The 15,111-nt window shown below is 40.8% G+C and overlaps 1 protein-coding gene across 1 annotated transcript in view; it reads right to left on the bottom strand.

The window, feature by feature from the left end:
- Window positions 1-15,111, bottom strand: part of DGKQ (diacylglycerol kinase theta) — a 114,810-nt gene that overhangs the window by 36,344 nt on the left and 63,355 nt on the right. The window contains exons 9-13 of the mRNA XM_044680016.1: window positions 14,511-14,740; window positions 7,119-7,209; window positions 5,582-5,636; window positions 2,709-2,770; window positions 233-383 (exon numbers count right to left, since the gene is read on the bottom strand). Of these exons, the coding sequence (XP_044535951.1) occupies window positions 233-383; window positions 2,709-2,770; window positions 5,582-5,636; window positions 7,119-7,209; window positions 14,511-14,740 (589 nt within the window). The remainder of the gene's footprint in view (window positions 1-232; window positions 384-2,708; window positions 2,771-5,581; window positions 5,637-7,118; window positions 7,210-14,510; window positions 14,741-15,111) is intronic.

The following is a 15,111-nucleotide window of genomic DNA, read 5'->3' as shown; positions in this document are numbered from 1 at the left end:
CCGTGATGAGGGCAGAGCCTGAGGATATTCCTTCAGTCTCCCCACCTTCTCAAGGCTAGTTCTTTCTCTAGGGCAAGATTAAAAATGGCAGCAGTACAATTCAGAGTGAAAAGGGGAAAAGAAGCAGCTCAGAAAATTCTGAAATGGTTAGTAAATAGAAACGAAATCAAAATTATAAGAAAATAGGCAAAAACAGTTGTTTTGGGGACTTTTTTTTTTTTTTTTTACTCACTTTTGATAGCCAAATCTTCCTTTAAGATATGAGTGTATTCTTCAGCAGAGAGCTGGGGGGGCAGGCCTCCAACAAACAGGTTCACTTGTGTGGTGGCATCACCATTTTCTACCACATAAAATCTCGTCTGGTTCATCTGACGTATGGAAGTCTGGAAATAAGGAAAAGTGGCAGTGAACCCAGGGATGCTTGGGGAGGGTAGTAAGATTATCATGATGGCAGAAAATCACCAGCCTGGGTAGATAGTCAATCTGAGAGCAGCCTGGGAAACTACTCGGTAAAGAGGAAAAAGGCCTATCTAGAACTGAAGAGATCTGGGTTCTAGTGTAACTCTCTCACTAATTTGCTATGTGACTTTGAGCAAAATACTTCTTGCCTCATTCCTTTATGGAGAGATCTAAACTAAATTATCACTCGGCTCTGACAGCTTATCATTCAAGACAAGAACCAAGCAGGAAAGCAGAAGAGCAAAATGAGGAGGAGGAGGAAGAAGAGAAGGAACTAAGAGGACAAAAGGCTTGCCATGATTAGAGGGAACAAAGAATGTTCTTATATAATATGGATCTAATGATACCTTGATAGGCCAGAATAATGGCAGAATTACAAAATTTTACAGGGATAAATCTGACCTCCTGGGTAGGAGTAAGAGCTGAGAATTAAGAGCTTCAGATGGATCACTGAGTCTCTCTCCATTTTAGAGAGAGTAAAATGAGGCCCATAAAGTTCATAGGACTTGTTCCATGCCATGATCCTTTTGCCCCCAAATTCAGAGCTTTTTCCATTACACCAAAAGCTTATAGTTGGACTAAAAAAATCAGCTGCCTAAGTACGGATGGCAGCAGTCTGTTTAGAAAATAGTTTGTTCAAAAAAAAAAAAAAAAAGATTTAGGAGGTTTAGTAAACTAAAACTTAATAGGAGTGAACAGTGAGGGTGACATGGCAGTCCAAAAAACTCATTCCATCTTAGGCTGTTTTAACAGAGGAAGAGTGGCTAGAATGAAAGAGCGGGGAGTCCCAAATGTTTACTCCATATTTTAGTTAGACCACATCTATAGTGCTGTAAATAGTTCTGGGCACATTTTAGGAAGGTTTTTGACAAACTGAGGCACAGGAGGAGGACCATCAGAATAATGCCATTCAAGGATCTGGCGAAGAAAACTATGGATGTTATAGCCAAGAGTAAAAAAAGACTCAGGAACAACATAGCAGCTGTCTTCCATTATCTATCATATAGAAAAGCAAAATGAATCTGATTTGTTCTTCCTGGACCCAAAAGGTAAAAATAGGAGCCATGAGTAGCAATCATGGAGACACAAGTTAAGCTCTACATGAGGAAAAATTTCCTAACCCTGAAGGGGAATGGGCTACCTTGGTAGGTAGTGAACTTCTCATTATTGGAAGCCTTCAAGTACTGGCTGGATCTGCATTTATAGTGTATAAATAGAAATTTTGTACCTTTGAACTATATCTCCCAGCATCCCTTTCCTCCTTCATCCCCACTTTGCCTGCTTACGTTGTTTGTATATAGTTGGTGTAACTCCACCTCTTGCTCTCTGGGTGAGTTCCCTTTTTTTATTTTCCTTTGCTTCAAGTTAGTATTAATAAACTTTATAAATATAATACTTGGAGAATTTGGAAATTAATTTTAATTCTCACAATAGAAAGGTTTAATGATTTAGGTGGCAGCAAGAGCAGCTAGACTTTGAAGTCTCCTCCACTTCTGAGAGCTTGGGCTCTATAACCCTTCCCACCATCCAAAGTATCTGAGGCATTTTGAACAGTCCATAAGGAGTCAGAGAACCACAGACACTGGTGGGATATCTGAGCTAGGGGGCACCTCAGAGTACATCTGACCTATATATTTTCCTGCTAAGGAAAGGAAGGCTTAGAGAGGCAAAATCAATTGCCTATGGTCACACAGCAAGCTAGTGTCAACAACTAAGACCAAACCAGGTCTTCTGATGACCAGATCAGAGCTTTCTCTATTATATCAAATACATAGCTACACACACACAAGTAATGTGTATATTCAAAATATATGGATGAGTATAACTTTATATATACATAAATACACATATCTATTGGTATGCATATTGATATATAAATGAAAGCATCATGATTGAACTCTGAGTTAACAAGGGAAAAAAAAACTCTTCTAGAACTTCTCTCCTTTCCTTTAAAATCTGAAAAATGAAAGTGGGTAGGAGGACCTTGCATACAGTTGGTACTCAGTAAATGTTCACTTAATTAAACTAAAAGAGGAAAGTTTCCCAGGGACCATGAATAATAACAAGATCTTCCTCTAGAAATTCTGAAGGTTAGGACCTCCCTGGACCCAGAAGATTGTTTTCAGTGAGAGAAGCACTAAAATTCCGCCACATCCCCCATCCTTTCTTTGGACATATGTTCAAAGTCCAGTCAGGACAACTGTCCATCCTTCAAGAAACACAACAGAAAGTCCACAAATCATTATTACCTTTCGGATGTCATGAAGTCTGCTGAGAATTAATTCCTCATCGGTCAGTGTCATCCGCTGAACTAAAAGGATTCAAAAGACATTGAGAGGAGTTGAAGAATCTTGGAGTTCGGAGAGAAAACATGCTTTTGCTTAAAACAATCAACTGTTTGATTTTTCATGGATTTGGAAATAGCTCTATAGCTACAGATCGCTGGACTCTGCTGGACATCCATACATGTAGCTGGCCTCAGTTTAAAAGGTGAGCCCTTTGATGTGTAGGACATTTAGAAGATGGAAAGTGGGTCAGGACAAACAAGGGAGCCCTGAGGACAAACCTGGGGGGGCAAGGGGAGACGTACTCACTTACTCTGCCCACAACAGAACTATTTTCTGTTCAATATTAAGTGTCTTCTAAGCCAAGGTGCTAACCTAAGTGCTAGAGATACAAAGTTGGAAAACAAAACATTTCCTTTAATTCTATCACACTTGCCTAAAATATGAACACTCATCTTGGATGAATCTCAGCTCTCTACTTCCCTCAGCATCTAGCAAAGTCTCTGTACTGTGTTGGGTTTTTGTTTGGTTTTTTTAAACCCTTAACCTCTGTTTTAGCATTAATTCTAAGACGAAAGTGTGGCAAGGAATAGGCAATTGGGAATAAGTGACTTGACCTGTATAGGTAGGAAGTATCTAAGGCCATATTTAAACCCAAGTCCTCCTGACTGATGCTCTATCCGCTTTGCTACCTAGCTGCCCCACCAAGCTGATTCTTTTAAAAAATTTTTTTTACTCCTTACCCTCTCTCTTAGAATCAGTGCTAAGTATTGGTTCCAAGGCAGAAGAGCGGTAAAGACTAGGCAACTAAGGTTAAGTGACTTGACCAGGGTCACAGAGGTAAGTGTTTAAGGTCAGATTTAAATCCAAGACACCCATCTCTGGGCCTGGCTCCCAACCCATTGAGCCACCCAGCTGGTTTTTAATATAGGTTTTTCTGAACTAGAGGAATTGGAGGTATTGGGACAACATGGACTAATGATGATGCTAAGAAAAGCAGATCCAGTATGGGGGTTAACAGCAGAGGAGTCAAAATGGTGGCTACGAAACTCCCCAAGTGGGTCCTGAACCAGATCAAAATGTAATTGGGAAATGCTGAACAAAATAAACAAAAACAGACTACAACATGGATAGCGTTTATTGGGAACCCCAGGCAGCCCGTTTCTCTTGGAGTCTGACACCAGTGGCTTCGAGGAGGCAAGCTGCTTTTCTCACAACAATCCAGAATGGAGGCAGTGGAAATGTTATCAGCTCTATCAGAAATATGATAAAACCAAGACCCAAAGATGGAAAAGGTGTTTGTCGCCCAATGTTACTCAGGCAAATGAGCAGCAAAGCCAGGTATTAAGTCTAGGGATCATAGCAGTGATAGATAAAAGAGGTTTTAGAGTCGAGTTATTTAGTCCAAATGTTTCAATGTACATGGGAGGAGACTGAAGCCCACAGAGAAGACACTGGACTGGGTTCAAACAGCCAGGAAGGGGCAGAGCTGAGACTTGAAACCATGCTTCAGGCTCTTTCAACACAATTGCCCTGGCCTAACTAAATAAAAGAGGTCTTGGGAGTGTGGTTGGGGTGGGATCCTGACAAAGGTTATTTTCATAGCTCAGGGGGGTATCCCAAGAAGAGGTGCTTCCTCCTAAGCCCGCTGAGTCTCCCAAAGGACTGTCAAGGATGCAGCTTATCCTGACCAAATGACCAATTTTTTTTTTCAATACCCTCGCCTTCTGTCTCAGAATCAATAAGTCAGAAGAGTGGTAAGGACTAGGCAATTGAGGATAAGTGGCTCATTCAAGGTCACAAAGATAGAAAGTGTCTGAGGCTCCATCTGAACCTTAGTTCTCCCAATTCTGGGCCAGCTCTATCCATTGTGCTACCTGGCTAGCCCAAGACCAAGAGTTTTCATCAAGACCTTAAATAGTCCAAGGCCTCCCATGGACACAATGATTCTTGGGGAATACAGACACACAATGGAAGTCACCCAGATAGCCAGGATCGTCAGGACCGCCTTGCACTGTAACAATGAGGGTTCAGTTGGTTCTCTTTCATGCCTAGCCTCTCAACTTATGAGTGAAGATTTAGAGACTATCAACCACTGGCCCTGGGCACCTCCTGTTTTTATCTACTGCTTGCCCAGAGTAGAAAACAATTTGATGCTCTCCTCAGGACTTTGCTTTCTTCCTCCATCTTCCCAGAGAATCATGGCAATATATACCAGGAAATCTCATTAAGAAGAATCCACCAGGAGGAATTCCATGTGAACTGGAACAACCTCCAGGAATTGATGCAGAGTGAAAGGAGCAGAACCAGGAGAACATTATACACAGAGAATGATACACTATGGCACAATCGAAAATAATGGATTTCTCTTCTAGCAGCAATGCAATGATCCAGGACAACTATGAGGGACCTATGAGAAACAAAGCTATCCACATCCAGAGAAAGAACTGTGGGAGTAGAAACAAAGAAGAAAAACAACTGCCTGATCACATGGGTGGATGGGGATATAATTAGGGAAATTGACTCAAAATGTGCACCCTAGTGCAAATATCAATAATATGGAAATAGGTCTTGATCAATGACACATGTAAAACCCAGTGGAATTGTGCGTCAGCTATGGGAGGGGGTGGGAGAAGGGGAGGGATAGAATGTGAATCCTATAACCATGGAAAAATGCCACAAATTAATTAATTAATTAATTAATTAAAAGACAGTATTCCAAAAAAAGAAGAAGAATCTACCTTGATCTAGGGCGTCTGGAATAATAAAACTGATGTTCCTAGCTAAGATTATGTTCTATCCTGGCATCTCAGAGCCCATCAACAGCCCCAACTTACCTTGTTTACTGCCCATGAGCACCTCCACAAATCGGAAATTCTGGAGACTTTCTGCCTGCCAAGGATCAGACAAAAACATTTCAGTAAGCTTTTGCCAAAGCCAACATACTTTGTCCATGGACTGGTTTCCAACAGGTACTCTGTCACTCACCCCATCTCCCAGTTTCCCCAAAAAGAAAGTGAAAGATCCAATGGGAAAACTCACACCCAGGAAAAGGAGTTGAAGACTAAGAATATCTCAGGTTATAAAAGCAAGAAGGGACTTTAAAGGTTGTGGTGTCAGTCCAAAAACCTCATTTTATAGATGACAAACTGAGGTCCAGAAAAAGGAAAGGATTTCCCCAAGGTCGCCCAAATAGACAGGGGCAGAGCCAAAACCATAGTCCAGTCATTTAGACTCTAACTCAAGGGCTCTCTCAACCACGCTGTGTATTCTTTGGGTCTGCCCAAAGAGATCCAATTAGAACATAACTTAGGACCTCAGTCTTGGGCTAACGTCTTCCCATTTTCTCTGCACAGGGATAATGCAACCTGACCGGGTCAAAGTATGATTTTTCTGGGCTGTGAGCTCTGAAAGGGAAGTATTATTTCTTTCTTAAATACATAATACAGAATCACAGAGTTTAGAAATTGGAAGGCATGACATGACAGAGTGCTGTACTTGGACTTAGCAAGTCATAGATTCACATCCTGCCTATGACACTTCCTAGTTGTGGGTCTGTTGCCAAGTTACCTAATCTCTCTGAAGTTAACCTCAGTTTCCTCACCTGCAAAACAGAAATGATACCTTCCATATTTGTCCTCATTAAAGGGCTCAAAAAAAAAAAGCTCTTTGCTAATGTCACAGTATTCTGTGTAGTCATGTTTAATGGTCTTTTTATTTTTTTATTACATTTTTTATTTTAATAACAAATTTCCACATAAGTTTTTCAAAGTCGTACGATCCATACTGTCTCCCTCCCTTGCCTCTCCCAGAGCTGACAAGCAATTCAATCTAGGTTATACATGTATTATCATGAGACACATTTCCATATTGTTCATTTTTGTAAGCGAATAATCTTATAGCACCAAAACCCCAAAACATATGCCCAAATAAGTCATGTTTCTTTTTAATATTTTAATTTTAATTATTTTAATCTTTAAATTTTTAAAAAAATTTTAATATTCTTGCTCTTTATTTCAGAGAGGAGGAAATGAAAACCCAGAGAAAAATGACTTGCTGAAGATCACACAGTAAGTCACAGAGTTAGGACTAAAATGAGTCTTCTGACTCCAATCCAGTGTATTCTGTCTTCTACATTATGCTTCTACCGAACATAGCTGAGAGCCCATGGCTCTCATTTCAAAAATGTTTGCTGAATGACTAAGTGACAACTGTACTAAATCAAACAAGAAGGGCAGCAAGGTGACAAAGTGGATAGAACACTGGGCTACGGGAGGTGGGAGGGGGAGAGAGAAAGAGAGAGACAAAGATGGTGGCAGGGAAAATCAGCCTGGAAAGGAAAGATCCCCTAAAGCCAGAGTCAGAAATGTTTACCTGTCGCCCCAGCAGTGGGAGAACTTCTTTCATCACTGTCTGAGCCGTGCTCTCTTTGTCGATCCGGATGGAGACGTAAGCCATTCCCACCCTGGAGGGAAGAAGGATCTTAAAGTGACTGAAATTTCTGAGCAGGCTGCCTCAAACCTCTTGGGAAAGGGGCAGTTGCCTGTCTCAGCAGGACTCTCATTTTAAAGGCTGGATAAAATATGGACTATATGGAGAGTTAGAGGAGGGGGAGCCAGTTCTTCACAGGGGTTGATGGCAGAATCCATGAATTCCTATCCATTTCCCAATACAAAAGGCCTCAGTCAAGCATATGCTGGAGCTAGCTCTAGTCAGTTTGAAAGAGGTGTGTAAATAGAATTAACTCTAGCCCATTCATAGTTAAACTCTTACCTACCCTAGGCATAGAAATGAAGCAATCCTCACATCCTTTAATGGGACACACGTGACAACTGCCCTTTGGGCAGTCCAAATCAATGTAGAGGCTGCCATTTGTCCACTTGAATTAGAGGTGGACCCACAAGAAGTGACGAAAGGCACTATCTCTTTAAGTATGTTGGTTACTTCCTGTGGAGGCAGTTCCCACCTTGAACTTCGTGCTGAAGGATTTCCTGAGACCACAGAACGCTTCCACTCTGTATTGTCATGTGGGTAAGTTAGGCTGACTTCCTTGGCCTACCTGGGCCGCTTCCAAACTCTGCCTTAAGTAGGCACTAGCCTATCTGGTTGCTAGGCCTTGAGGCTTGCAGCTTAATTTATTTAGCCTTTTAACCTTCTCTCTCCATCCAGGCCTCTGCAGGCCTGGACTAGCCTCTTCCTTCCTCTTTATTCCCATACCTTTACCTTCATAATTGTAAATAAACTGCCTAACCGGATGCTGACTTAGGTCTGATTTAATTATGGAATCAACCTGAATTGTTGATTCCTGGCGGCCACACTTTAAATACATATCTATAAAATACCTAAATTTCCCTCTTACATTTTTGGCTGACCACGTTTCGCTCTCGAACTTCCTCAATCTTCCTAAATTTTCTCAAATTCTTCTTTTACCTTAAAACTATCCCTTAAGTCAGCCTTCTCACAGCACGCTTTGGAACTGCGATCAATATAAAGCTGCCAGACTGGTGAGATCAAACCGGGCCCTAAAAATTCAGCTAGGAGGCTGTTCCCTTGCCTCAGGGAACAAATAACCCAATTAGCTGACCTTAGCTTCACCTGAGAAGGATTGCTTGGTTCTCCTAACCAGGCCAGGAGCACACCTGAATAAGATTTAAAATCAGGCCTGTCCCTAATAGAATTAGAAGGCACTAGACTCGGCATATTAGTAGATTTTTAGGGAGAGTAAAAAAAAAATTTTTTTAGCTCGGTTCTCTATTTTATTTCAAAACTGTATTTCTAGTTTTAAAAATCTTTAAAAAAAAAAAAAAGCAAAAGCCTGGTGGGGCCAGCTAGAATTTAAAACGCCCTTTTCCCCCAGAGTAGAAGGCACATAATTTTAAAGAAAAGAAATCTTTCAGACTTTTACAACTGAAAAGAGCTCCCAGAACCAAACTTAGCCTTTGAAAGATACTCCCAACTGCCTCATGCAAAAAGCCCAGTCTACCCTCAAAGAGCCTAAGCTCTAGAACTCAGCCTCAGGCTATAGCCTTCCTCTTCTGCCAGGCAGGAACAAAAGAAAGTCCTAATCCCAAAACAATAGAACCTTAGCCCACCTTTAGGAGGTACTTACCCACTAGTGACATCTACTGACAAGAGTAAGTTATAAGCAGATTTATCAATATCCTGGAACAAAATGTGGTGGTTTCAAACCATTACTGATACAGTGAATACCTGAGTTCAGACTTTAAAAGGCTGGATCCAGTTTATAGTAATGACTTTTTTGTTCGGGACAGTAGTCCCACAAAATGCTTTTCAAAGGATATTTCTTGCACTGTATGTAAGTGTGATAGCAGTGATTATAGGAGGAATGATTTATTTTTACTTCTCAATAAGGAAGGTGAGCAAGTTGGAGAAAAACCAAGAGCAACTGCTGGCTTATATAAAGAACCGTGCTAAGCATTTAAAAAAGAGGAAACAGTTGAGAAAGAAATTCCAACAAAAGAGAGAATTATTCCTCCATACTTCCTCATTTGAGGATTCCCTGGAAAGAGCTCCTGATACACCCTCCACTCAACCCATTGATATTGATACTGCCACCCCCTATCCTCAACCCGTCCCCTCTCCCCAACCGGTCTGCCCCATCCTCAGCCCATCCCGCCCCCTCCGCAGCCCATCCAACCCACCCCTCAGCCCCTCCTACAGACAGTCCCAGCTACTGCTAATGCTGCAGACCCCACCCTCTCTGCCACTCAAGATAGTGCAGAGCTATTTCCTTTAGGAGAAGTACCCACTTTTAATACTGAAGGAGACTTGGTGTCTGGAAGACACTTTACTCCCTTCAGCCCTGATGATTTAGCTGGATTTAAAAAAAATATGCCCACTTTTGAGAAAGAACCATTTATAGTTTCAAGAAAATTAGACAATATATTCCAAACTTATGACCCCACCTGGCAGGACGTTGAAAATGTTTTAGATGAACTTGTGACACATGGTGAGAAAGAGAGGATCATTACTCGGGCCAATCGTAATAAAGGTAAAGACATACCTAACTGGCCTTTAAAAAATCCAAAATGGGATTACAACTCTGCAGCAGATATTAAAAAATTGCATGATGGCAGGACAGCATTATTAATAGCTGTAAAAGCTTGTGCTGACACACAAGACACTGGGGCAAAATTCAAGAAAACTAAACAGCGTACCAATGAAACTCCCTCCCATTTTATGGACAAACTGACTGAAGTTGCAGAAATATATTTGAGCCTTGATTTAACCATGGAACAGGATATTAAACACATACGTAGACAATTTGTAGAAAATTCCTGCAAAGTAGTCAGAGACTATTTTAAAACTAATTGCCCAACCTGGGAAACTATGAACCTTGGGGAATTGAGGAAGGTGGCATCCTATGTTTTTAGAGGCTAAGCACAAGAACATGAGGATGATACTGACTCAATAGATACTTTAAAAGCAGAAAACAAAATGCTAAAAGAAAAACTAAAAAATAAAGGAGAGATTGTAGCCCCCCTCCAAGAATCTAACAATCAGCACGCTATCTGTTCTTTCTGTGCAAAAAAGGGCCATACAATGATGACTTGTAGGAATTTAAGGTTTTCCAGAAATAATACCCAGCCAACAGATAACTATAGGAATAACAACAGAAACAGGAATAGCAATAATAATAATGATGATTCCAGGAAGAGCAATTTTAGGCATGATAGAAATGCTAGAAATAAACCTCGGGATGATGATAACTCGTACCAAATGACCCCACAACAGTATATCTTAAGTGGAGCTCACCCCCGAACTAATCAGGGTGCTAATGCCCCTCGGGAGGGGGCCCATGGAGCCCAAGCATCTTTATGAAGGTGCGTGGAGGGAGGGAAGGCTTTGGAATCAAAAAGGGAAACCTTTGACTTTCCAGATCCTGATGTTCTAATGCCTATTATCCCCATACATTCCCCCACAAATAGCAAGGAACCTCATGTAACCCTAAAAGTGGGAAATTCATATTATGACTGGTTGCTGGATACTGGGGCTTCAAGATCAGAACTGGTAAGCAAGCCAGATGTAAACTGTAATTCTATTGGCTCTCTAAACGTAGTAGGGGTATCAGAAACACCTCAAAAGGTCCCAAAACTTTCTCCTCGTATGGTAAGCCTCGGACCTTAATCAATCAAACACTCTTTTCTTTTAATGCCTGGATCCCCCATAAATTTACTGGGAAGGGATCTATTATGTAAACTTAAAGCCACAATAATTTGCAATCCAGATGGTTCTATGTCACTGGAATTGCCAGAGGACTCTTTAAACTTACTCCCTGTACTTCTTTCAGAAGAGCAGGAAGTAAAGGAGCCTCCCACTTTTAAAATCCCAGATGATATCCCTGAGTGTCTATGGGCCACATCTTCTACTGATGTAGGCCTACTTAAATCAGCTGTTCCTGTTCAAATTAGAACAAGAGGAGGACCAGCTCCCTCCATTCCTCAGTACCCCTTATCGAAAGAAGACATTGAGGGAATTACCCCAGTGATAAATTCACTAATTGAGCAAGGAATAATAATCCTATGCAAGTCAGAATATAATACACCTATTTTACCTGTTAAGAAGCCGAAATTAGGCCCAGATGGAAAACCCCAATATCGATTTGTTCAAGATTTAAGGGTTATAAACAATCATGTTATAAAGAGACACCAAGTGGTTTCAAACCCAAACACAATTATTTCTTCTATTCCCAGTACAGCCACTTACTTTACGGTCGTGGACCTGTGCTCAGCTTTTTTCTCAATTCCTATTCATGAGAATTCCAGACATATATTTGCCTTTACCTGGAATAATTCTCAGAGGTCCTGGGGGCATCTCCCACAAGGATATTGTGAGAGCTCATCTATTTTTGCACAGATTTTGAGCCAAGATACAGATAATATAATATTTAAAAATAGTAAATTGATTAAATATGTAGATGACTTACTCCTGGCTTCACCTGATCCTAAAACATGCCAGGAAGATAGTAAACATCTTCTTTTAGAATTACATAAAAGAGGACATAAGATATCAAAAGGAAAAGTTCAGTGGTGTCTCCCCAAAGTAGAATATTTGGGGTTCATCTTGACAGCTGGTTCAAGATATATATCCCCTAAAGCGCATTGAAAATATTCAAAAATTGAGCAATCCTACCACTAAAAAACACTTAAGAGCAATCTTAGGAGCAACAGGTTTCTGCAGACAGTGGATCCCTTGCTATGGGGAAATTACTAAACCCCTTATAGCATTAACAAAAGATTCAGTCCCTGAACCACTTAAATTAGAGCCAGAGCACAAGTTAGCTCTGTCGAATTTAAAACAAGCTATTCTATCTGCTCCTGCTCTAGGCATCCCAGATTATAACAAGCCATTTACTTTATATGTACATGAGCGTAGAGGAGTAGCTTCAGGTGTTTTAACCCAAACTTTTGGACCATACCAGCGTCCAATTGCTTATTATTCAGCCCAGCTGGACCCTATAGCTGTAGGTACACCACCATGTCTTAGAGGTGTAGCTGCCACAGCTCTATTAGTGACAAAAACTGTTGATCTAGTATTGGGATGCCCATTAACAATTATGTGCCCACATGAAGTGGAAGCATTACTGCTAAGACATAGAACACAGGCATTTTCTGATCAGAGAATTACAAGGTATGAAATAACCTTGCTAAATAATGAAAATATTACTTTAAAACGTTGTACAACTCTTAATCCTGCCACCTTGCTTCCTGATTTACCAGTTTCAGAAGAACCTTTACATAATTGTGAAACACTAGTGTCCATGGCTGAAAAGCCTCGAGACAATCTCCTAGACACTCCTTTAGAGAATCCTGATCTAGTCTTATTTACTGATGGTTCTTCTTTTATGAGGGATGGCATATGCTACACTGGAGCTGCTGTAGTCACAGAATTTAACACTGTATGGTCAGCTTCACTGCCCTCAAATCTAAGTGCTCAAGCCGCAGAACTCATAGCTCTAAAACATGCATGTATAATTGCCAAAGATAAAAAGGCAACAATTTATACGGATTCTCAATATGCATTTGGAATATGTCATGCAGTGGGTATGTTATGGCTCCAGAGAGGATTTTTAACCTCAGTTGGAAAATCTATAGCAAATGCAAAAATTATTAATGGAGTTCTTTCTGCTCTCCAGTTACCAAAAGCCCTAGCTGTAGTTCACTGCTCTGCCCATACAGGTGGCACTGACCCTGTCTCTAAGGGAAATGACCGGGCAGATACTGCTGCAAAGCTAGCAGCTATAGAAGGGTCTGAATTAATTTTAACATTAACAACCACTGATGACTTAAATTTATCACTTTCCTATGATGAGAAGGAAGTAACAAAATGGAAGCAGAAATTTAAAGCTAAACAGATAAATGGAGTATGGGTGCCCTCTGAAGGAAAACCACTGCTCCCTAGACACTTTTATCACCAAATTTGCCAATCTATTCATAAAAATGGTCATTTTGGTACCCAGGGCATCATGGACTCTGTTAAGAGAGTATGGATAGCTCCTGGCATAACCACTATAGCCTCTAAAGTGTGTGCAGCTTGCCCTACCTGCCAGGCATATAACCAACACGCCTTTCATGGCAAGGCTTTTGGTGGGCATCCATTGGCTTACACGCCTTTTGAGCACCTACAAATTGATTTCATAACAATGCCAAAGGCTGGACAATATAAATTCTGTCTGGTCATAGTGGATCGACTGACCAGGTGGCCGGAAGCATTTCCTACTGCCCGAGCCACATTGGCCTTTGTTGCCAAGGTGCTTTTAAAAGAAATCATTCCTCATTTTGGTCTGCCTGCACGTATTGACTCGGACAGGGGGAGTCACTTTACTGATTCAGTTTTATCTGAAATATATTCATGTTTGGGGATAACTCCCAAATTCCATGTGCCATATCATCCCCAGAGCTCAGGCCAAGTTGAACGGATGAACAGAGAACTTAAAACTATGATTGGCAAATTATGTACTGAGGCACATCTAAAATGGCCTGAAATTCTCCCTCTAGCTCTATTTTATCTTAGAAGTTTTAAATACATATCTATAAAATACCTAAATTTCCCTCTTACAGAGGCAACTGTGAAATTTTCAGTCTGGACATTTATACCTCAGATATCGGAAAATGTACAAATCAGGGCTTAATTGAATTTATTTATTTGTTTGTTTTTGCTAGCGGTCTAGACTAAAGAAAGTGATGGAGAAAATGTGAATACCAGAAGTGTGCTACATATATATATTTTCCCCCTTTAGAGCTGGTTTTTAAACATTTACTAGCACCCTGCTTGCCTTAGTCCTATTTTAAGTGGAAAAATCAATCAGCTCCATTTATGATATTTACGATAACAAATACCCCCTCATGAAGATGCACAAGTTCTGACTGTAAACAGACTGCTAGGATCTCCGGATTCCGTGGTCAGGAGTGACCTTCCTCATTTGGCAGGACACCTCCCAAAGGTAACCGGAGGAGAGGAATCACGGTCTAGCCCAGTGGTTCCCAAACTTTTTTGGCCTACCACCCCCTTTCTGGAAAAAATATTACTTAGCTCCCTGGAAATTAATTTTTTTTTAATTTTAATAGCAATTAATAGGAAAGATAAATGCATCTGTGGCTGTCACTGCTCCCCTGGATCGCTGCAGCACCCACCCTTTGGGAATCACTGCGCTAGTAGATAGTGTGCCTTCTCTGCTGTTGGAAAGTCCCGGCTCCAACTCCCACCCTGACTCTAGTCCCATCTGGCAAGCGTCCCTTCACTCACTTCAGCCAAGCTGGGTAAATTTTTATAACTTCATGATCCTTGGGCTTAGCACGAATGATCCAGGCTTCAGGAATGGATTCTCGGAACACGGGGCTGATGTTAGTGTTACTGGCGTCCTCCTGGCCTCCATTTTTGTGAGATGCATTATCAGTCATGGCCTGCTGAGCCAACGTCTGGAGCTCAAACTCTCGCTGGTCCTCGTTAATGTAATAAGCCCTCAAGGCTGCCTCCTACAACACCAGAAAAGGAGGCAGTCACTCATTTCTTTAAAAATATATGCATGTATATCATATCCCATTCTTGGGGAGAGGGAAGGGTTTGAGGGAAGAAAGAAGAATGAGATGTAGCTTTTTGTTTCTCTTGAATAAGTACATTTATTATAATCTGACATATATTTAAAGCAAATTGAATATTATATTATTATTATGTTACATATTATATGTAAAAAATAAAAATAAATGATAGCTCAAAATAAATAGGTATATGTTAGGGAAAAAGCCATTTACTTTCTGTTTTAGAATCAATACTGTGTATTGGTTTCAAGGCAGAAGAGGGGTAAAGCTTAGGCAGTGGGGGTTAAGTGACCTACCCAGGGTCACAC

Source organism: Gracilinanus agilis, chromosome 6, assembly GCF_016433145.1.
Source record: "Gracilinanus agilis isolate LMUSP501 chromosome 6, AgileGrace, whole genome shotgun sequence".
Lineage (NCBI taxonomy): Eukaryota > Metazoa > Chordata > Mammalia > Didelphimorphia > Didelphidae > Gracilinanus > Gracilinanus agilis.
Note: the sequence above shows the minus strand (reverse complement) of the source record. Positions and strands in the feature narration are given on the sequence as shown.